The sequence below is a fragment of the Poromitra crassiceps genome, assembly GCF_964638095.1.
Source record: "Poromitra crassiceps genome assembly, chromosome: 13".
In the NCBI taxonomy this organism is placed as follows: domain Eukaryota; kingdom Metazoa; phylum Chordata; class Actinopteri; order Beryciformes; family Melamphaidae; genus Poromitra; species Poromitra crassiceps.
Genome location: NC_139644.1, coordinates 28,656,716 through 28,680,238, shown reverse-complemented (window position 1 = coordinate 28,680,238; position 23,523 = coordinate 28,656,716). Strand labels below are relative to the sequence as shown.

At 41.5% G+C, this 23,523-nt stretch overlaps 1 protein-coding gene and 2 pseudogenes across 3 annotated transcripts; 1 reads left to right on the top strand and 2 right to left on the bottom strand.

The window, feature by feature from the left end:
- The first annotated feature begins 716 nt into the window (after positions 1–716).
- On the top strand, positions 717–7,334 carry LOC310788463 (guanine nucleotide-binding protein G(I)/G(S)/G(O) subunit gamma-12 pseudogene; annotated as a pseudogene). Its single transcript has 2 exons — positions 717–809; positions 7,209–7,334. The product of its transcript is annotated as a guanine nucleotide-binding protein G(I)/G(S)/G(O) subunit gamma-12 pseudogene (transcript).
- A 5,941-nt stretch (positions 7,335–13,275) lies between these two features.
- Positions 13,276–18,232, bottom strand: fbxw9 (F-box and WD repeat domain containing 9; the record flags this gene model as incomplete). The annotated part of the gene is made up of 7 exons (XM_083650258.1): positions 13,276–13,515; positions 14,005–14,070; positions 14,212–14,415; positions 14,750–14,898; positions 15,489–16,464; positions 17,887–18,022; positions 18,138–18,232. 7 exons carry the CDS (start codon positions 18,230–18,232, stop codon positions 13,441–13,443), a joined length of 1,701 nt encoding a protein of 566 aa, XP_083506384.1. The 3' UTR covers positions 13,276–13,440.
- A 2,547-nt stretch (positions 18,233–20,779) lies between these two features.
- On the bottom strand, positions 20,780–22,226 carry LOC310788462 (deoxyhypusine synthase pseudogene; annotated as a pseudogene). Its single transcript has 3 exons — positions 22,107–22,226; positions 21,254–21,377; positions 20,780–20,872 (listed from the first exon to the last, which is right to left on the bottom strand). The product of its transcript is annotated as a deoxyhypusine synthase pseudogene (transcript).
- Between the last annotated feature and the right edge of the window lie 1,297 nt (positions 22,227–23,523).

Genomic DNA, 23,523 nt, shown 5'->3' with positions numbered 1-23,523 from the left:
TACGAGAATAAATAGCAGTAGCCTAAAGGCTATGCATAACTTATCCACATTATTCAATGAAGTAAAAATATTAATTTTAAGACATAATTTCACACTTTAAATAGCCAGGAAATGGCATAAACAGTATTATGTCACTTGCATGTACAAAAAGTTTCCTATCATTAACATATTCTTGCATGCCTTACATAGGCTACATGGTCATTACACACACACACACACACACACACACACACACACACACGCACGCACGCACGCACGCACGCACGCACACACACACACACACACACACACACACACACACACACACACACACACACACACACATGCTATCATGACTGTAGGTCAGAGTGAGACAGCACACCATACTACCTCACCCAATAATCTCTCCTCATCAATGATGGCTGTGAAGGGATGAGTGTGATGGTGCTGTGACATTTCCAGGACTGTGTTGTGTGACCTTTCTGCCTTTTTTTTAAATCACAGGACCTTTGAAGTATCCTTGAAAGGGAATCACAAAGGGTGGGTACATCATGTCAAAAAAGAAAGTCATGTGCTTCTGACCACAGACTTTCCTGCATGACCTGTGCTAACTGTGGACTGGGGAAGATGGACTAGTCAAAGGCTCAGAGCAAATCATTTTTCATTTTCTACTTCCTATACACTGCTCATTTTTGGCATAGTAGGACCTTTTTGCTGTGTCTATATACGGAAAGACAATGTCAGGACAGGTGTGCAGCAGCAACAGTGTTGTTCAGGCACAGAGAGTGGTGGATCAGCTTCGGGTGGAGGCTGGCATGGAGAGAATCAAGGTATGTACATATGTTACTGTATAATAATCTGTAAAGTAGGCCTACATGTGGGCCGGATGCACATAACCATACGTGCAGGCCTGGAACATGCTGAACATGACTGAGGTCAATTATTTGAAGTTTTTGTAGTATTTCTTAATGACTTGTTCCATTTATACTCATTCAATCAAATATCATAATCTGATGAAACCAGAAACAGAACTCTATCAAATATTTTTATTTTATTTTCATGCAGTATCAAAGTTCAATCATGTTTTTAGCTTCATGTTTTCAAGTAAATCCAGACATGTAGCAAATACAAAACTTGACGATTTCAATAAATAATGCAATATCAGCACATTGTTCATGAATAGAAAGAAACATAATAAATAAATAAATAAATAAATAAATAAATAAATAAATAAATAAATAAATAAATAAATAAATAAATAAATAAATAAATACATTAAAGAACAATAGAAATGTCAAGACAAGAGTAGCCCAAAAAGGTTAATTTAGTCTAGCTAACTTCAACAGTACTTAAATGTTCTTATAAACAGACTTAGTAGGCTTATTATTCAGAAATAATAATAAGAAGAAGAACATTTAAGTACTGGAGAAATGTCAAGAACATCACCATTGCTTTGAAAGGACAAATCTATGTCCGTCTGTTTAAAATACAGTAGAATAAATTAATAATTAAGATCATTTTGTTTAAAATATATTATTCCAGAAAACACATTATTATAATTTGATAAACAGCCCTAAATTAAAGGCTTTTAAAACTGTATCCCTATATGAATAATAAATAAAATATTCTAGGCCTATTCTTATCCTTGTTCATCTTAATAACAAAAAAAATATTATCATCATCATCATCAGTGTTACCATGTCTATTACTGTCAATAATATATGAAATTAAATGAAATTAAATGAAATTAAATGAAATGAAATGAAATTATCAGTCTATGCAGTGTCTCTTTAAAATAAAATAAAATAAAGGAGGAGCTTCTGATGTCTGTAAACAGCAGAGTAAAATAAATTAAAATAAATGGGCAGTACAAGTAATCAGGCCATGGCAGAGTGCACCCTTCTGGCAGCAGCAGCTCGTCTGATGGAGCTGAACAGCAGGTCCAACCGGATGAGGTGCATTTGGGTTTCCTTCCTGATCAGCTCCCAGGACGCAGTACTACCACCCTGTAGTACACACAAATCCTACTGTTAATACGACTGATCAGCTCCCAGGACGCAATACCACCACCCTGTACACACAAATAAGACTAATACTACGAGTAAGATGAGAGGTCCACAATGGAAATAAGCCTTTTGGCTTTATTGTGTTTTTAACCTTGATGATTTTTTAATTGTATGTATTCTTGCTGGGCAAAGATGTATGCATATCTTTTTGTAAATTGTCAAATAAATCCAAATCCAAAAATCCAAATCCAAGATGTGTACGTACCATCTCACAGAGAGTATTTCTGACCAGTTTCCTGTAGTACAGTCTCAGTCTGCTGTCTGGTTTCCTGTTAGTCGGTAGCCTGATATCAGACTGAATTGTCTCGTTACACTCCATTTCCTTCTTCAGAAGCAGCCCACTCAGTGGAGAAGGTCTGGACCCAGGCAAGGTAGTCGGCAGCTGAATAGAAAAAGACACTTCGGTTATTAGATTTTCGTCTGGGTTAGGCTACTTTGCTGAAAGTAACACACCACAACAAGTTGACTCAGCTGCTGTTTCTAGTGGCTTGCTACACATTTACACTTTTTAAAGCATACAGTTCTATGGTGTTCCTCCCTCATGGAGACATGCTGGTTGGTCTGTGGTAAAACTGTCTGTCTGTCTGTCTGTCTGTCTGTCTGTCTGTCTGTCTGTCTGTCTGTCTGTATGTGTATCTGTCTGTCTGTCTGTCTGTCTGTCTGTCTGTCTGTCTGTCTGTCTGTCTGTCTACTCACACAGCTGCTGCTGTTAAGTCCGTCTATCTGGCTGTGGATGCTGATGAGGAAGTGTTCGGTGTCCCAGGTTACGGAAGACATGTTGCCGTGGCGATACAGACCAGCGATCAGCTCCAGACTGTCTCTGATGAAAACCAACCCAGACTCTACCTAGAGAGAGAGAGAGAGAGAGAGAGAGAGAGAGAGAGAGAGAGGAATTACTTGGAAAATCTTTGCAGTTGCGTAATTTCTTAACCTGTTCATTAAAGCTTGAATTACAATTTACAATTTCCCATTCGGCAGATGCTTTTATGCAAAGTGGCGGACACGTACACATGAGATTCTGTCTCTCAGTGCAGCGAACTCAAAGTGAATCAGCTTAATGTTAAATAGCTGAACAGAATGACTTTTGATCAGCTTCGTTGAGCTGTAGACAATTCTGTCACAGTCAGCGTCTTATGGCCAGTAGAACTATGTGTCAGCAGCATAACAGTCAACATGTAAACTGTATGTGTCTGTGCATATGTATACACATGCTGCATGTTTCCGTCCAAGTGTCAGTGTAAATGGAGAGAACCAGATGGGGCCCAGGATAGAACCCTGTAGAACACCACATGTAATGCCTGCTGAGGAAGATGAGTTGATGACTGAAAATGTTGAAGTGAAGAGCCTTATCATTAGAACCAACCCAGTTACAGACAGGCAGGCAGACAGACAAACAGCCAGACAGACAGACAGACAGCAGACAGACAGACAGACAGACAGACAGACAGACAGACAGACAGACTTACTGTAGATTTTCCTATGCGTTGGTACAAGGAATACGGAAAGGAAACCGGACACTCCTGTTTAGTCAACTGACCGCCCTGCAACATGAATAGAAAACAAGCAAATAGTAAACATCTTGTCCTCCACTAGTGACGTAGTTCCACCCTTAGTTGGGTGAGTCCCAACTTTAACAGGTTCAACAGGTCTCCATGTTTTAAATCTTTACAAAAGTAAACTTTACAGGCTGCTACTCACCATCTGCTCCACCAGCACCAGAGAGTGACTTTACAGGCTGCTACTCACCATCTGCTCCACCAGCACCAGAGAGTGGTGTCCATGTTGTAAATCTTTACAAATTAAAGTAAACTTTACAGGCTGCTACTCACCATCTGCTGCACCAGCACTAGAGAGTGGTTGCTGTAGTGACCGTAGTTCATTTTCCGCCAATCACAGCAGAGGGCAGGGGTCACGGCGCTGCAGAAGAAGAGCATGCAGATCCAGTTATGCATGATGTGGATGATAGGATGTAAAATAATGTGAAGAGTGTCAGAAGGCAGTGTGAGGGTTTGAACATGCTCTGTACCTGAGCACAGGTCTTTTATTCCAGATGAGAAAGGGAAAACACAAGGAGAGTGAAAGGCTAAAATTCCCACTTCCAGCTCACTTTCTAAACTTCCCTTTATCACACAGATACCAAGAAAAACTAAGTAATTTAGTTATTATTACTTTAATTTATGTATAATAATTATTATACACATTATCAGTGTTGGGGGTAACTCATGACAAAAGTAACATTATGTAATATATTACCTTTAGCAGTAACTCAGTAATATATAATTGATTACTTATAGGATTTCAGTAATATTATAGGGTTATTGGGTTACTTTGTCAAGTAACTCAAGTTACAAATTGAGTTACATTTTATTAAATCAAAGCACATAATTAAAAAAGATACAATCATTCCCTAATCAAACTGTGTGTTTATGCAAATAACCACTATAGATGGCAATAACAAAGGAAAAGAATAGCATTTAGAATTTTGGATTGTTTACACTGACTTCAAGGCGGTTGAAATTATTTTTCGGGGTGGTTCATTCTGCTGCTGTTGTCTTGGTAAAAGTAATGCAAAAGTTGTGTAACAAGTAACGCGTTACTCTACACAGTAAATAATGTTGTAAAGTAACTTATTACTTTTAAATGAAAGTAACTAGTAATATGTAGTATATTACATTTTGAAAGTAACTTGCCCAACAATGCACATTATAGCTTGAACTTTAATTCAGTTAGTTTAGTGTTTCTACTCTACTACTCAACTGGACTATAACAGAAATAACTAGTGACAGGGTAATTTGATTAAATATTAGATTAATTCAGTCACAAAGTTTGTCCTGATCCACTTTCCAAGCCGTGACTCATACTTCAGTAGGAGTCGTCAGATTATGTAGAATTCATTCTTGTGGTTTACTTTCTGACAGCCGTTCTGCAGTTTGTCCCCATCCACTTTCACTTTCCAAACCTCTCCAGCTGCATCAAGCTCACAACATAAGAATGAAGCCAGAAGTCAAGGGAATTCATCTCCAAAATAAAAGTGTACTGGCACTTGTTAAACAAACATGACTGTGATATAGAGAGGCAAAGTGGCCGCCTACTTCCTGCTTCAGCACTGTACCAGAGATTTTCATCCGCCATTTATTTTCCCATAGACATTTCGTAAAATGCTTATAAAAATAGTCTTACTTGGTCAAACCAAATGGTTCAGCTATATTTAGAATCGGGAGAGACCATAGAACATTTCACTCGTACCGAAACTTAAAAAAACAACATCAAAAAAGTATTTTCTTTAAACCCGCAACGTTTTGGTCCTGGTTCTAAATATATCTGAACGATTTGGTTTAAACAAGTAAAACTATTTTTATAAGCATTTTACGAAATGTCTATGGGAAAATAAATGGCGGATGAAAATCTCTGGTACAGTGCTGAAGCAGGAAGTGACGTTCCACTTTGGCTCTCTATAAAGATTGGCAAGAATTGCAGGGAAATACTCAAGGAAATCTTTACATACATGTGTGTGTGTGTGTGTGTGTGTGTGTGTGTGTGTGTGTGTGTGTGTTGTAGGCTTGCAGTCCAATATTTTATTAGCCTGCCCTTTTATGTGACAGATGTAACACTTTTATTGTGAAGGCTAATCACCCTTGTTCTATTTCTGCATCTTATTAGCTTGACTACCAGATGATGTCAACCTCTCTCTCTCTGTGATGTCACACCCTTATCTCGCCCTGCTTCCTTTTCTCTTTCTCATTGCTTCTTTCTCTTTCTGCTCATCAAGGCAGCTGATGACACAAAGCAGTCATATTACAGATTACTATCACTGTACGGGGCGTAAATATAGACAGTGTGGTTGCACTGGGGCCCTTGGGGTAGAAGGACCTGTGGAGAGAGCAGGCTCTCCAACAATGTACTGGGCAGAGAACGGGCCCTTGCAAATGACTCAAATTGCCACCCCAAAAATACGCGTGTGTTCAAATATGAACACACAATAGATTTAAAGTGGTTTAATTTGCAATATATATGCCCTCAAAAGACAAAGCCATCTGTGTGTCATGGTTTTCTTTTCTTTTTTTAATAGTCATATATAAAAAAAATGATGCTTTAAACACATCCATCAACATTAAACATGTTAAAGTCAGCAGGTGCTGGTGCAGGTGCTGATTTACTGTAAATACTTTGACTGTGTTACTGGATGTCAGAGCGCTGTCCATGCTTCTGATGGCTTCTCTATTCCCCATACAACAGCTACGTACTGTAACTAATTCAACAGTAAAATCCTACACATGTTGGTAAAAAATATAGCCTATGCCTAATGCTGTGTGTGTGTACTTCATATATAGCGTGTACTATGGCCCGTCAAAATTCTTTGCACTGTGGCCTGTCATGAATACCCTATGCCACTGCACCACTACTAATACCACTATCACTGTCACTGTCGCTGGTGTTACTAGTACTACTACGCTACTGGCTGCTACTATAATAAAGACCATATTTTTTTATCAAACCTCTCCCCAGAGAAATACTGGAGTGGGTATACACCAATAGGTAGGTTCCTTTCTTTCTTGCTTGGTTCTTGATTGTCCCCCATCAAAGGGGCAACTATGGTCTGTTTGTTTATTAGTCACACTGTAATGTTGACTTTGTGCTGCTAGGGGGCAGCATGGACACTGAATGGGACTGACCCACGGGTGGAACTACATCACTGGGGAATATGTTTATATTTGCTTGTCTCAGTCTGAAATGTATTGCTGGAGCTTTTGAGCTTTGGACGATTTAACTCTGAATGTATTTTGATTTCTTCTTACATAGTTGTATCTTTGTCTGTGGTGAACGGTGATGATGCTTTCTTACATAGTTGTATCTTTGTCTGTGGTGAACGGTGATGATGCTTTCTTACATTGTTGTATCTTTGTCTGTGGTGAACGGTGATGAGGCTTTCTTACATTGTTGTATCTTTGTCTGTGGTGAACGGTGATGAGGCTTTCTTACATTGTTGTATCTTTGTCTGTGGTGAACGGTGATGAGGCTTTCTTACATTGTTGTATCTTTGTCTGTGGTGATGATGTTGCTTTCATGACCAGATTTCGGGAGATTGAGGTCATTTCACTCTTGGGCGTCATCCAGATTTTACCCGTTTCACTGTTGTCTTGAGTAACTCCTCTGTCCCAGCAGATGTCTCTGGCAGCAGCAGAGCTGGTGCAGTACTGTCAGGAGCACAGGCGCAGTGACCCCCTGCTCACCGGCATCGCTCCCTCCTCCAATCCATTCAAAGACAAGAAGACCTGTGTGCTGTTCTGAGGGTCTGGAGAGGACAGGGACCCACAGCACCACCCAGCCAGCCTGCTACTCATACTGCCAGCTTTCTGACTGGAGATCACACCACAGGAACAAGGCTACTGCAACATGTTTTTACTCAAACCCCTTTGCTTCACATCTAAATTCTTCAGTCAAAAAGAACATTTCCACAATGACATTCCTCCTATCCACTATTGTCAATTCAGATATTCACGTCCTTCTTCCTTGGACAAATTATGTCCCCTTTCCATTCCCGTGTATGGGGTTTCTCATTACAGATATCTACAATTCATTTGCAGGTATCTGCGATGTGAATTGTGCATATCTGAAACTGAATTATAACTACCGGTAGATGTAATTCTAGTGTCCGATGTCTACAGTTTAATTCTGAGATTGCTGACTAGTCATAATTCCAGTTCAAGATGTCTTTTATCTTGAATTCCCTTTAATTCAAGATGTAGACTATAGACAATGTCCTTTTTAGATATCTTCAATTCAGTTTGAAGACGTCAGTTTCAATAGACCGCCCGGATGAAATGACTACGACAACGACGACTACCCAATCTAAGTGCCACTTTGTCCAATTATTCAAAGCATTCAATGCAAACTGAATGCTGTTTTTACCATGATGCCCTTCTGGCAAATCAATGACAACCACAGAGGGAAACTTTTTTCTTTTTATGCATTTTAATGTATGCATCTGTAAAGTATTCCGCAATTGACTTTGACGCAAATCATAACAATTCAATCATTATAACTTGCACACACAAAGGAGGCACATACAGTGTGGGAGCAGGCCTACCAACAAACACCATCATATTCATTAGCAGTGTTGACTGTTCAAATAAATAAATACATACAATCAGCGTGTCACAGAGGGCTTGGCTATCCCAGTATCTTTCTCTTTGCATATCCACTGGCCAAGCATGGGTGAACTTTTAAGAATGGTGATCTATTATCTGCAGACCGCCTGTCTGGAATGCTTTTTCTACACTGTCGCTTAGTGCAAAAGGGTTCAGTCAACTGTAAACATGTAAAGCTTTGAGTACATGCTGTTACAAATGCTATTGATTGGAGTCCCAATAAAGACAAATTTCCCACTTTCTGTAGTTTCTGTCTGGATGTATTAAAAAGAAAAAAGAAAAAAAGAGGGAGAGACAAACTTCTTCAAACATATCGGCTTTAAAAGCTTTGATAGCTGGCTCAAACAAATATAAAATATATAGGACAAGCATAAATAAAGCATTTCTTTACTTTACAGTTTGAAGAAATGTGGTTTGTTTGCAGGTTGTGAAGTAAATGCTCTTAACAGGGCCCAGACTTGCGATAAAATAGAAGGTTCTGTACTTTTGATCCAAACTGCCCACCATAAGCCACCTGCACACCCAAACCTCACAATAGGGACAACTGTAGAACAAAGTATCACCACAGATTTAGCCTATTTCTTTAAAATACATCTGGCATTTTACTGATGTGGTGACAAATTAAACATTTGGATAAAATATCGGCAGCAACATTACGCTATTACACGGTGATGTGAGGACAAGTGACACTTCTTGCATTTGTGTTTGTTAGTGCAACCAAATTAATTAATTAAAATGTGGAATTAGGCCATACCTGCCAGGATATAATTTTATTTGTCTTATTTTCTTCTTAATATTAATTGGTCTTAATTCACATTTCTGAATGACTTCTGAATTGATTCTTTTCACAGCGAGATTTCTTGCATTCATTTTGTCCATTAATTCTTGCCACATCTGTTTTTGTGTATTTGTTACGGCTGGGTTAATATGGAATTATGCCATACCTGCATCAAGGGACATCATATTAGTGGCCGGGCCACTGTTTGTATTTGCCAATATTATTATTATTTTTACGGGAAGGACTTCCCATGCATGAAAATAAACCAAACTTTGCACAAAGGTCCAGTCCCATGCCAAACTTTGTCGATGCGAATTTGGTGCCAATAGTCCTAATGGTGGCGCTACAGTGACCGTCTAAAGTTTCAAACTGAAAATTCACAACAAATCACGCATATGTGCTATGGCTTTGCAATTTTCACGGAAATGTGGGCCCAAGTGAGGAGAGCCTTTTGTACACTGCAACCTATGGCCAATTATGAAGTCCAAAGACCACAAAACTGCAAAAACTGTAAAACGAATTAAACCCTACTCCTCCCACATTTTTTCTTCCAACGACACCAAACTTCAGCATCTGCATCGTTAGACTGTCCTACACAAAAGTGTATATAGCTGACCCTATATAAGTGGTGGAGGACACAAGGCAAGCATCCAGTCTGCTGGAGAGGAGCAATAAGAAGAAGAAGCAGCTCCTGCTAGTATATAGGTTGTGTGACCCCACAGACCTCCTGTGGTCCAGTTGACTGTCTAGGTGACCATGCTGTAATCTTCTCCCAAGGCCGGGGCTCGTCCCACTACTAGCAACACCACAGAAATTGCAGTTGGATTCATCCATAATGTGTCTCCCATAAAAATGCCAGAGAAGACCAAGAAGACATATTTCAATGCTATAATCCAAACTGGAAGAGAGGAGTTTTACCACAGTGTGATGTTTAACCTGCACCTCCACGGGAAGTTTAAACAGGTATCTGATGCCGGGACCCCCGTCAAGATCACCAATGTTTATAGAGGAGTAAGTAAGTATTCTGGCGCTGTCTTTTTTTCCCCACCACAGTAATATAGGCTATAATGGTAGATTTGAAAGAAGCTGTTTTCCGTTACTAACCTTTATTTGTCTATTTTCCTTAGGTCTCAGGTCTCCCCAGAGCTTTGACTACATGAGTACTTGGAAGACCCAAATGGAGACCACACAGGTCTCGTACCCCAAGATGACGTCACCTGATTGTGCCAGAAAAACCATCGCTGAGATTGCAGCCATGCCACAATCCACATACGTAAGTGCAAATCAGAAGCCTATTAATTACAAAATGATATTATACACAAAACCATACCTGTTAACTGTTCATTTTCTAACAAAATGTTGTTTATGATGTTCTGTTTTGCAGATTGACAAGCTGGAAGCTAAAGTGGTGGCCATCGGCTCTGTGATCAAGAAAGTGCAAATCAGAGAAGTTGAGAGTGAAATCCACAGCGTGGCCCTGGCCGACTCAACGGGCCACATCAGGCTGCAGTTGTGGGACCAGCAGATATCTGCAGTCCAGGTCCAGGTGTCCTATTGCTTCAGCAATATGTTGATCAAGGAGTTTGACAACGAGAAATATCTCACATCAATTATCACTAAGATCCCCGAGGACAAGATTATAGATGAGCCCGCTCCAGCTTTGCTTCACACCATGGAAATGGAAGTTGTCTGTGTGAAATTGGTCAACAACTTCAACTGCAGGTTCTGCTACATCAGGCAATCCGCCTCTTTCAACCCGAAAGAGCCATTCAATCGTTGTAATGGATGCCAGAGTTTTCGGAAATCATCACAATGCTTCCTGGCAAGTGGCCACAACAACCGGCACTCTCAATGTGGTCCTCAATTAGGTCGAAAACGCCATTCACTCTAATTAATTCTGTTCTCTCAAATCCTTTTTGAAAGAACAAGGTTGGGGAGACATGACAACCGACATAGAAGCTTGGAGCTCGAGTTGCTAAAGCTGGAAAGGCTGACCATCTCTTTCTGCGACAACCACTTGATTACAAAGATGGCGTACAACCCTCCCTGTGCTGGAAAGTTTCCGAGGTCATTTGGGATTAGTCTGGGCACGCTTTACACCGCTTTTGGCCATGAACCAAGGAAACAGGAAACAAAAAATCTTCTTTGTTGCCGTTAGCTTGACGCGGCAAGGTTACGTTAGCTAGAGCCTGGTAAATAAAAAGCTTTTGTATTGGTTAAAATATGTGATACTGTGAATCTGCGATGTTTCTACAAGAACTTGTTGAAAAACTTTGTTCGGTACGTCCTTTTCTTATTCAGTTTCCGCTGCTTGTTTCCTGTCTAGGGCGGGCTCTAGGCCGGAAACAGGCCGAGTGACAAAATCCCTTGTAAACGGAGGCCAGGCTCTTTCTCGCCAAGAAGAGCCTGGTGACGCAAGGTTATTTGGGATAACTCCCCCGTTTGCCACGGATACTGCAGGTGATGCATCTAAGTGACGTGGCTCTTGACCTGGCCTTACTTGAAGATACTCCTTCTGGCAAAACCTAGATAGTTTGCTAACCTCAAGCTTTTCTGTTGTTTTTCTTTTATTGTTGAGTGCAAGTAATTCTAGTTCTTATTATTATTATTGTTATACGCTGATTGTAAATGGCTGTAGCTCAGTGTCGGATTGGTCAAAAGTTTTCAGATTTGGCACACAGATAGCCCACCCCGGTAAGCAGGTCTCCAAGCGGTTATATCACATTTCGGGCACAGGGGGCGCTATAACGTGAAGCAAAACTTAAACTTAGTCATCATTTGGGATACTGAACAAATTTGCAATTGGGACCCATGAGGTCCGTCTGGGTTGATTGGCCACCATCTTGGAAATTTTGAAAAAACCTCTGAGAATCTCCTCCTCCTCAACCTTAAGTCCAAATGACACCAAATGTGGCATGTATGGTAGGTGAGGGGGGAGGTGAATAAGATCAGAGAACGAGGGTCGTCATGCTGAGGCTGTTAAGGGTTAATGGGAAAGAAACAAGGAGAGGGTCGTGGTGCAAAAGGATCCGGAGAGGGAAAAGGACAAAGCAAGTCAGAGTAATATTATCTGCATGAACAAGAAGCGATTCTTGGCCTTTATTGCTATGGTCATAAACTGTGCTGCTAGTATGACTGGGAAGATGGAGAGGACTGAAATGGTGCTAAGAGGTTCCTGGATGTGTTGGACGTATCTGGAACAGAGATAGATAAAATACTGAGGGACACATTTGCGCAAACTCAGACCATTGCGTCTGAGTGATAGTATGGACAATAATTACGAATTGGAGCACTTTGGGTGGACACAGTGTTATTTTTTCATCACTGTAAATAACTGCATTGTGGAAACTACTAAAATTCAGTAGATGGCGGTAATGCACTATGTTTGCCAACTGCCATAAAACCTAAAAGAAGAAGAAGATGTATGGTAGGTGGACATGTCTGAACAAAGCACTCATTTGGTTTAAGGATCCGGTGAAAAATGGCACATTAGCCAATCAGATTTGGACTAAATTCAATCTATCAGAAGCCCACTTCACAGCGGCCTATGGCCTTGAAACTCCGTGGGCACATCAGTGCCAACATCCTTAGAGACTCTACCAAAATGTTGGTGTTGATAGCCCAACGGACACCCACGCAGTATCGATTTCAATTTGTGCTAAGCTAACCGCTATCACCCAAAATCACACATTAACGGCATCTACTCATAAACGGTGATTTGTTTTGACTCCTGATTGCTTGTTGACACCTCTCGCACTGTTCCCGAGTGATTTTCTGGGGCGGTCGCTGTACTGTGAATACCTGTCGAGGCTGCTTGCAGCTTTAATTTCTATTAATTTTTCTTAATATTAATTGGTCTTAATTCATTATTTTATTTTATTCATATATCTTAATGACTCCTGAAATGGTTCTTTTGACAGCGGGATTTCTTGCATTGATTTTGTCCATAGCTAGCTTTAACAAAATGCTGTCAAGTAACGTTAATGTTGATGAAGGATGCTGTGAGTGAGGTGAGCAGAGTGAAGCGTAACCATGGTAACTGAAGTGCTCTCTGCTGTATTCTGACAGTAACTACCATAAAAACCTCAGTATAAACACTTAGGCAAGGAGGAAATACTAAGAGGCTTTATGCAACACTCCTAAGTGAATCCCTCAGCTTAGGGAAATATATTGCCTCAGGGACAACGGTAAGTTTGAAACTCGGTAGATTATTAGTTTATTAGTTTTAAAAAGGTAGTTTATGCCACCGGGCAGTGGTACTTCGATGGGCAGTCCACTTCTGCTTTTTAGCCAGAACTCCACCGAACAAGCAGTCACTCCACATGTGATTCAGCACCTCAGAGAAAAGAAAGTCTACGTTTTGAATATTCCATAGTCCATAATGTGTCAGTCCCATATCAGCACATGTGGATATGGTCTTGTCCCCATCATCCCACTTAACTTAGGGATGTTTGCTGGTCTTCACTCTTCATTTTCGGGGCCTCCACACCTCCACATACGTGTCCCCTGAGGCCACTGCCAGTACTCCACCCGCCACACTCAACTGACAAATAAAGACAGACAAAGTGAGTGAGTGGGGAGCAGGAACAGAGAGAGAGAGAAAAAACAATTAGAATGTAGAGCAACCTGTTGAATGAACTACAAATATCTTTACAATTTTGAAAAAATAAAACAAATCCTCTAACACTCAGAACTCTATCATGGGCATTTGCACAGACAACTGCTTCACATCCACACAATCATTTATTTTGTGTTGATTGCCCCTTTTGTCCTAATTGTGCTTATGTTCACTTTCTTAAGATTTCTGTCCCATTATTGTCTTTGTTTCTTTGTTTATGCTTGTCTAAATTATTTTTACACAAGCATTCCCCCTTTTCTGCTGCCTCAAGACATTTCAAGACAAGGCATTTCTTCCTGCTATAAATATATTAAGCAAGATTTATATATATATACCGTATATATATATATATATATAGTAAACAATTTGAAATTCTAATTGCCCATACACTGTGGTGCAGGGCACAGCACTAACCCCATTGACTCCAGTTTCATGACGTAGTGTGCATAGTGTCCTTGGAGGCGCACAAGGGATATGTACCTGCAAGACAGACCGATGACAACGAACATCATCATAGAAAACTGTGAATAAATGAACACGGAGTGCAAAAACTGCAGAACATCCAAAAGCAGATAAATAATCAGAAGTTGTTTGAAATAAAGAGTTTGTCCTGTGCCCCACCTTAAGAGTACGATCAGATGAACAGGTGTAGAGGCTGCCTGGTGACCTGTGGATGCCTGTGATCAGAGAGGTGTGTCCCACATCAAACTGGGACAGGGACTGCAAGACACCCGCCTGCATGGAGAAGGTATGGAGCATGCCCCTGTTGTCTCCCGCCCATACCTCACTGCCACTGTAGCTCATGGACAGCAGGTAAGAGCCCAGCTGGAGATAGAGGGATGAGGTGAAGTCAATTTAGGTGTGTGTGTGTGTGTGTGTGTGTGTGTGTGTGCGCGCCTGTGTGTGTGTGTGTGTGTGTGTGTGTGTGTGTGTGTGCGCCTGTGTGTGTGTGTGTGTGTGTGTGTGTGTGTGTGCGCCTGTGTGTGTGTGTGTGTGTGTGTGTGTGTGTGTGTGCGCCTGTGTGTGTGTGTGTGCGCCTGTGTGTGTGTGTGTGTGTGTGCTCCTGTGTGTGTGTGTGTGTGTGTGTGTGTGTGTGTGTGTGTGTGTGTGTGTGTGTGTGTGTGTGTGTGGCTTGTGTGTGTGTGGCTTGTGTGCGTACCCGAATTTTCTTCAGGGGTTTTCCTGCCCTGCGGTCATAGATGGCCACAGTGCAGTCTTTACTCCCAGAGATGATGTACTTGTCATCTGCAGCCAGACACATCACAGCGTTGCTATGGAGACGAAGGGTCTTCACCAGGGGCTCGGGCACTGTGGAACCGAGTAAAACCTCAGAAACCTGATTTAAAGTGTCTTAAATTTCTTTCCCAGATCATTCCTAAGCCTGGACAAAACACACTATAAACCTGGAAGTTAGCAAAAACTGATGAGAAACACCTCAGTATCATTCAATCAATTCATCAAGTCTTTATGTAGCACTTTTTTTATGAAACGCCTATTTTACGGTAAATATAAAAGACGTGAAAAGCTGAGGCAAAAGAATCCCTCTTACCTCTGGTGTATTACGGTAAATATAAAAGACACGTGAAAAGCTGAGGCAAAAGAATCCCTCTTACCTCTGATGTATTACGGTAAATATAAAAGACACGTGCCCTCTTACCTCTGGTGTATTAAGGTAAATATAAAAGACACGTGCCCTCTTACCTCTGGTGTATTAAGGTAAATATAAAAGACACGTGCCCTCTTACCTCTGGTGTATTACGGTAAATATAAAAGACACGTGCCCTCTTACCTCTGGTGTATTAAGGTAAATATAAAAGACATGTGCCCTCTTACCTCTGGTGTATTACGGTAAATATAAGAGACACGTGAAAAGCTGAGGCAAAAGCAAGCCCTCTTACCTCTGGTGTCATACATGCTGACCCTCTTGTCAAATGTCCCGGCCAGCAACACGTCTGTCTGACAGGACAGGCAGAGGACGGCGGCCCTGGCCCTGATCAGGCCCCTCTCTGCCCCACCTGCCTCCAGGTCCCACAGCCTCACCGTGCTGTCGAAGCCCCCTGAGGCCAGCAGGGGGCCCCGTGAGGCCAAGCACCACACCCAGCCCCGGTGGGTGCTGAAGTGGCCCTGCCCGCCCAACGTGTGCAGCAGCGTGCCATTGGGGCCAACCTGCAGGTCCCACAGTTTAACGTTCCAGTCCCTGGAGCCTGTGGCACAAACTCTCCCGTCATCCCCCAGCAGGAGGACCGAGTTGACCTGGGCGATGTGGCACTCAAGGGACACGCACTCAAGGGCTGGCGGTGGGCTCGGACTTCTCGGGGGTCGACTTTGCACCGCCTCCACCTCTCCTCCATCACCTGGATGCCGGGGGTCTGCCAAGTCCTCTTGGTGGTCGACTCGACGGTCCGCTCCTTCTCTCGCCTCCACAGCTTCGAACACCCTCGGGCCCCTCCCTCCTTCCATCAGTGCTGCTTCTGCCTCGTCCAACCTCTCTTCCAACTCCTCCCTCAATCTTGCCAGCGGGTCCCCCCCAATGTTCGGCTGCATATCACCGTCCTCACCTTCCAATGCCACCTCCATCACGTCACCAACACCAAAGGCGACCTCCTGCGCTGCCACCCCCACCCCCTCCACAATATCCTCTCTTCCATCTTCTTGCCCCTCAGGAACTGGTTCCCCGCCCCCCCATGCCCTTTGCACACGGTCCGCTTGCCCGGCCCAGCAAGTGATCAGCTGCTCCATCTCCAGGCAAGCATTGGGCCAGTCGAAGTCCTCCCTCGGGCCCACCGGGTAGCCGGCCCGGGGGCCTGTTAGCCTGCGTGCACGGAGCTGCCATGCTGTGCTGTCCTTGCCCACGTTACCCAAGGCATGGCACACCTGACAAGAGAGAGAGGCGGTGTGATTCTACAGAATGATCTACTACAAGACTAGGGCTGACAACTTCTGGTCGGTTGGTCGGTCGATATGCTCCAGTCCGACCTCATTGGTTGGGCAATCGCTGGTGTTAATTTCATAAATCAATTTCATAAGAAGAAAAGCGCCCCGGAATGATGCACCGCGAAAGCAACACGGACCTAAGTGCACACAGGAGCAGAAGAAGTGATGTTGTTACATTTAGCTTTAGCATGCTATCCAGACAGTGGAGTGAGGAATAAATCTGGGCTCGCTTGAGCTAGCAAAAGGAAGTACTGTCTCACTCTAATTCTTTCTTACTACTAATTAGCTATGCCACAGTGCTACATAACAATAACCATCTTACACGCTTTCTGACAGCTGTTACTTTCGCATCATAGCTGAATTTGGGCAAGTGCACGCTGTCAGCTCGGAGTCTGTTCTTATCATTTCAGTATAATACAATTAGGTTAAAAATGTCTATATGCTGCAAATAGCTTTTTATTTATAATTAATTTAGGCTACCAGGTATAGTGTACTCTGATTTAGTTAATCTGGAGATCAGTGTTTCCCCTACCATTCTACAAGCCTGGCGGGCCCGCCAGGATAACGGCCTACTTACCAGGCCAGAAAAGATTTGAAAAAAAAAAAAAAAAATCCTGCTCTCCCCCAAATCTCAATAAACCTTTATGGCATACTACTAGTGTTGACAGTAATAGAAGATGCCAAATCATTCAAACCAATAAGCATTTTGCTTTTAGGAGCATTGCGCCAGCGTGCAGCGCTGTTCCAAAACATTGTTGCCTGGGAAACGCACATCCCATAATACAACTGTTCACATCGCATCACATAATAGTATGATGATACATTACTTAGGATGCCATTGCGAACATAGATGTGAACAGGTTACATCTATGGCCTGACATTTTTTCTAGGGGAAACACTGTGGAGATTATATAAATATATGTGTGTGCGTGTGTGTGTGTGTTGTGCATGCCAATAGAGCAGGCGAGGCAACACAGCAGCCAAGCTGCATGAGCCCAGGGTTTTGGCTCCGAACGGGCCGATACCCTATATATATATATATATATACAGTATATATACTGTATATTTATGCTGTTACGCTGCATATTCTATCAGTGAATGTCCCGTAATTGACATGCAATACAAGTACTATTATCGCCCTGGATCAATCCCTCCCAAAAATCGGCTGATTATTTATTAGCCTGCCATATGGTAATTTCAAGAAGTTTCAAGCACTTTATTCAAACTTTTCAACCCTGTTTTCAAGGATTTCCAGCATCCGTAGGAACCCTGAGACACAAATAGGCAGGAAAAGCAGGACTAGAAATCTCAAGGGATGGGCCAAAATAACGAAAAAGAATGAAAAATCATTTTTAAACTAACCTTTGGGAGCACAGTGATGACACACTGAGCAGGGAGGTGTGAGGCAATGTGAGTCACCATCTCCCATGGCAACGACAACAAGCCACTGGCCTCAGCAGAGGGGCTGCCTTCGACTGAGGAGGGGCCTGGTAGAAGACTGGAAGAAATATATAGATGTGGACAAAATGAGACTGACCAGATAATGACAGGGACACTTTGCGGCTCATGAACAGTCATTTAAATGAGGAAGGTGGTGTGACAGAAAGCCTTACCCTTGCACTTCAGGGTTTGGAGGTTCAACAGGTGGTCTGTCCTGGTCGCCATCTGTCCTACCTCTCTCTGTCCCGTTAACTCGCACCTCTGACATCACACTTCTCCTCTCAGCACCACACCACTAACTTATGTGGTTTGTAATTAAACCAACATTAATTCAACCCTATTTTCTATTGCTGGCTAAGGTTACATCATGTCTTTTAATGCATAGACAAGCTATAAAACAATCTAACGCTAGAATTGCAAATGAAAGTCTGTTATGGCAAACCGAGAAACCAACGTTGCTAAATGTTATCTCGCCTGATACATTGCTTTGTTTAACATAGATAAACCTAGATTCGCCTTAACTAAATTTATCTTAACTTTACTCACCTCAAATAACGTTCTATTCGTGTAGGTTTTGTCTGAGAATGCATTGAATAGCAATCTTCTGTAATCGCAATCGTGTTGGTGGCAACGTTACAGCAACTAGCCAGTTAACGCTAGTTAATGTTCGATTGCTATCTCATAACCAAGCCCAGGTTTGACAGCAACTGGCTGCTGATTAAAAGGGGGTCCCTCCAGTCACTGTAACAAGTTAAATATTGACCAGGGCACTTCCCCCCATAAAAACAAATGACAAGGTAGAAACTAAACACAAAGCAACTACTGTTTCGTTGACAACTAAGTAGCAAACTACAAAAAAAATATTCAAAACAGCCTTTTCCGGCGCAGAGAGACTTCGTCATTCTTCTTCTTGTATTTTTGGGCGACTTGTGCTCGTGCTTGAGTATTACTGCCACCAACTGTTACACAGTGTACATAACTAGATAATAACAGTGCTCCTACTGTGATTATTCAACTTAGTCACGTTTGTTGTGCAATAAATAAATAAATAATGACATGTCTGAAAAGGGCTAATGAGTACTGAATCATTTCTTATTACCTGTATTTTGATTTGACTGAAATTTAGCCTATGTAAATATTTCCATGAATGCTCAATTTTAAACATGCTGTGTTGATCATAAATATGGCTAACATGGAAGTTAGCCATCGACGGGCATCGAGGCTAGCTATAGAGTTTGTGGAGCCTCCCCTCCATACAAGGCTGTCTTGTTGCACACACACATTCTATTTAGTGGTGAACCTTTACAGCCTGAAGGATGTATCCAATGGAAAGACAATGGAATGAGATAAACAGATAAGCAAGACAGAGACAGAGGGAGAAGAAATTGCAAAATCTTGCCATTACAAATTTCAGCTTCTTGGTTAAAGGAAGAATAACGCCTAAAAGTAAATGTGTATTATACGTTGTATAATTTATGTTCTGTGTAAAAGAAACTGCTTTGGCCATTGTTATTTTCCTTTAGACATGTTTTATTCAATACTGTATCTTTTTCAGTACCTGAGTTTGTAGTAGTGACTTTCCTTTAACATAGTTATAGTTATAATTATAATTAAATTATAATTCTACGTTTGAAATCTGCACGGGTTTGTGGACCAGAATAGCTGCAGTAACATCCAAAAAACCCTGATGTGTAACAGAATTTTCAATATCAGCTGGCCTAAGTTTCTAAACTGAAGCAATATGATTTCCTATTAAATCTATCATGAAAAGTAAACATGATAATTGTGGCACTTCTTCATTACCAAAAATGTATCAAATCACAACCCCAAATATTCAGGTGCACACTCAGCTGCTCTACCCATAGTGAATACCGATAGAATACATACACATGTTAAATAATAATAATAATAATAATACATTTATTTTATAGAGCACTTTTCTAAAAACTCAAAGACACTTTACAAGATTCAAGATTCAAGTTTATTATTTGTCCCAGAAGGGCAATTTGTGTGCAAGCAGATATAAAAAGCATAGCGAATACATGAAAAAACAAAACATGAACAAATTAAAACAAACATGGAGCATGTGCAGCAGTTTTTCAGCAGAAAATGGATCAAGTAAACACAGGATAAAAGTAAAGTAAAAACACACCTCAAGGGATCTGTACAATGTACTTAAAAGTAGTAAAGACACGTACAATGTACTTAAAAGTAGTAAAAGACACGTACATGAACTTAAAAGTAATAAGAGTCCAGGACTATTTGAGCTCGCATAAATAGGTAGGTAAAAAATAAATAAAGATATATCTTGAATATAAAATATATAAAGAATATTTGTAGCAGCAACATTACCTACCTAAGAAGAGAGACAAAGAGAGAGAGTGCATCATCTCCTCCGCCCAGCAGCGTTTAAGCTGCATGAGAGACAGAGAAAAGGGAGCGAGACAGCGAGAGAGAGAGAGAGTGCACTATCTCCTCCTCTCAGCAGCGTTTAAAGCTGTGATGGAAACAGGAACGAAAGTAAAATATCAAAGAAAACAACACATTAAAACATGAATTACATAGCATAAATATCATACGACACAAGTAGGCTACTGTAATCAAACATTAAAAGCAGTTCTGAATAGGTGGGTGTTGACTAAGGATTTGAACTGGGGCAATACACACAGCTGAAAAACACCTTTTCCAGTATCAAGTTGTTTGCTGCATTTTTAACAGAAAAGCACTGAGAATGACAAATGCATAACTTCAATTAGATAAAAGAGAAAACAGACAAGTTGGTTCTTGTTTAATCAACCAAGGAGGCCTACATTCATTACTTTTTCTTGCCAGTGACCAGCTTGTCAGTGTGGTGTGCAAATGTCTCAGCCATCAACAGAGGGAAGACTATAGAGGCATCTGCAAACACCTGAAAAGAAAGGATGACAAGCAACCTTAGGGCACCAGATTCAAGGACAAAAACAGTCACTCAACCAGTCCAGCAATACTTGGATCACAGATCTGCTGGCTGTCACTTCTTCTCCAAAAAGCTGGTATAATACGCATAGATATCTTCACAGGTTTAAATTCTGGTATAATACACTACCTTCACAGGTTTAAATTCTGGTATAATACACTACCTTCACAGGTTTAAATTCTGGTATAATACACTACCTTCACAGGTTTAAATTCTGGTATAATACACTACCTTCACAGGTTTAAATTCTGGTATAATACACTACCTTCACAGGTTTAAATTCTGGTATAATACACTACCTTCACAGGTTTAAATTCTGGTTTAATACACTACCTTCACAGGTTTAGCATCTGATCTGATCTTGCCTCAGGACACGGCCTCATCAGGTCTGGCCCCGGCGTCAGAGCCATCAAACTCCTGACCCGTGTTCACATACACAGTAGTCAGCTCCGTTCCTCTGCAAGCAGACAGAAATAGTCTGTCAGAGCACGAAAGTAAACAAGGGAGACAGCTTGATTGTGTGTGTGTGTGTGTGTGTGTGTGTGTGTGTGTGTGTGTTCAAGATTCAAGATTCAAGATTTTTATTGTCACTCCGTAGTACAAGTATCACGTGTGAAATTATTGTGCTGTAGGCTCCGTTACAACATAGTGCAAAAAATAAGATATATAAATAAAAAACAAGAGGCAACGAGCAATAGAGCAGTAAGACACGCCACAGACAGTGGCATATTCACTGCCCTTAGTGCAAATGGCATGAACATACTTTAAACATAATTAAACATAATAACATTCTGTTAGGTGCAAATAGCGTATACCTAATTAAACATACTATTGAACATTAGTCATACATAATGGTAGCATCTACAGTGCGGTACAGTACGGCTACTACACTATTTGTATATGTTAAGGAGTCTCGTGGCCTGTGAGAAGAAACTGTCCCTCAAGCGATTTGTGCGTGCTCTTGGGACCCTGTATCTCCTCCCTGAGGGTAGCAGGGAGAACAGACTGTTGTGGGGGTGGTTTGTGTGTGTGTGCGTGTGTGTGTGTGTGTGTGTGTGTGAGAGAGAGAGAGAAACAGAGCGAGAGAACAAAAGGATGTACTTATTACATATTATGAAATATGAATGATATTACAACGATTGTGAAATCAATGGTGAGAGCACAACACTTAAAAAAATGTATGTACCAGGAAATTGGAATTGGCGATGTGGTGTTTGACTAAGCCGCCGCCCAGGATGATCATCCCCGACCAGTTGGAGGCCACTGTAATGTCGTTCAGCCTAGCGATATCTGGAATGAAACGCATTCGCCATGAGCGAGTAGTGACACAAAGGTAACTGCTAGTTTGCAACCATGAAGGTTTCCTCCACGTTGTCTGACACCAGGCCAGGGTTCTTGGCTGAGAAGACATAGAACACATCTCCCAGAGCACCGTCTGTCAGGGCAGGGCTGAAGACTGGGATGTTATTCTGTAAAACAGACACCAGCTTAAAGGTCAACAACAGATCATATCTACACACAAAAACACGCTGCAGGTAGCCTACAGTACCTCGGAAGCAGAAATGATTCATGGTTATCACAACAACAAAATCACTTTTTCAGAATTGATTGAATTGTATTTTCTCAGGGAATCTTGTCGTCTCTTCCCCTCGACTGTCCCCCTGTAGTAGCCTAATGCAGTGGTTCTTAACGTGGGGTCTGCAGACCACCAGGGTTCCTTGAGGAGGTTCCAGTGGCTGGTGGTACCCAGAAAGTTGAATGAATTGTTCAACTTCAGCATAATTTAATTTACACAAAGTTGACTTACCTGTACCTACAGTACAATACAGATGGGAATTCTGGACCAAAAGAAAGTTATCAGATTTGATTCTGAGAGGCTACTGTAAATCTCATCAAACGGTGGTCCGTGGATCTAATGTGGACCTCGATATGAAGAAGGTTAAGAATCACTGCCCTAATGCACACCAGAATTCACCTTGTAGGCCCAGTAGACAGACTCAGGGTTGTTGATCTCCTTGCCTTAAGATGGATCATCTTAGATGGGGTCCAACCGGGTCCAACGGACGCCCTGAAGGAGGTCAAACAAAAATAAAAATATAACATAACACAAGAGCCAGGATCAGGACATCTCTACTGCCATGTATTTGGAATTTGTAGTAGTATTGACTATTTTGTTTTATTTTGAATATATCTTCTTTTCTTAGTTATTGCATCGCACTAGAGAACAATTTAGGGATATAGGTAGACAGCAGTCTTATAAGTCACAAAGATCATGTCTGAGTCGAGTCTCGAGTCCTCAGTACTCAGGTCCGAGTAGTTTGAGTTCAACTAATCCATGCTAGAACAGTCTTTCTCTTGATTTTCCTTTTACATATTTAACATTTGGCGCTACTTTTTGAGCCAATTAATGTAAAATCCATGTAAGCAAAGCTCACAGGGGCACACCCATCTTCATCTACTGTATGACTTGACTTGGCTTGACTTGACTTGGCTGTTCTCCCAGGCAATGCACACTCGCCAATATTTTACATCATCCTATCAGTGCTTGTGTTGTAACATAAATATAATATTCATAGCCTATGTTGATACATGGGCCTATATGG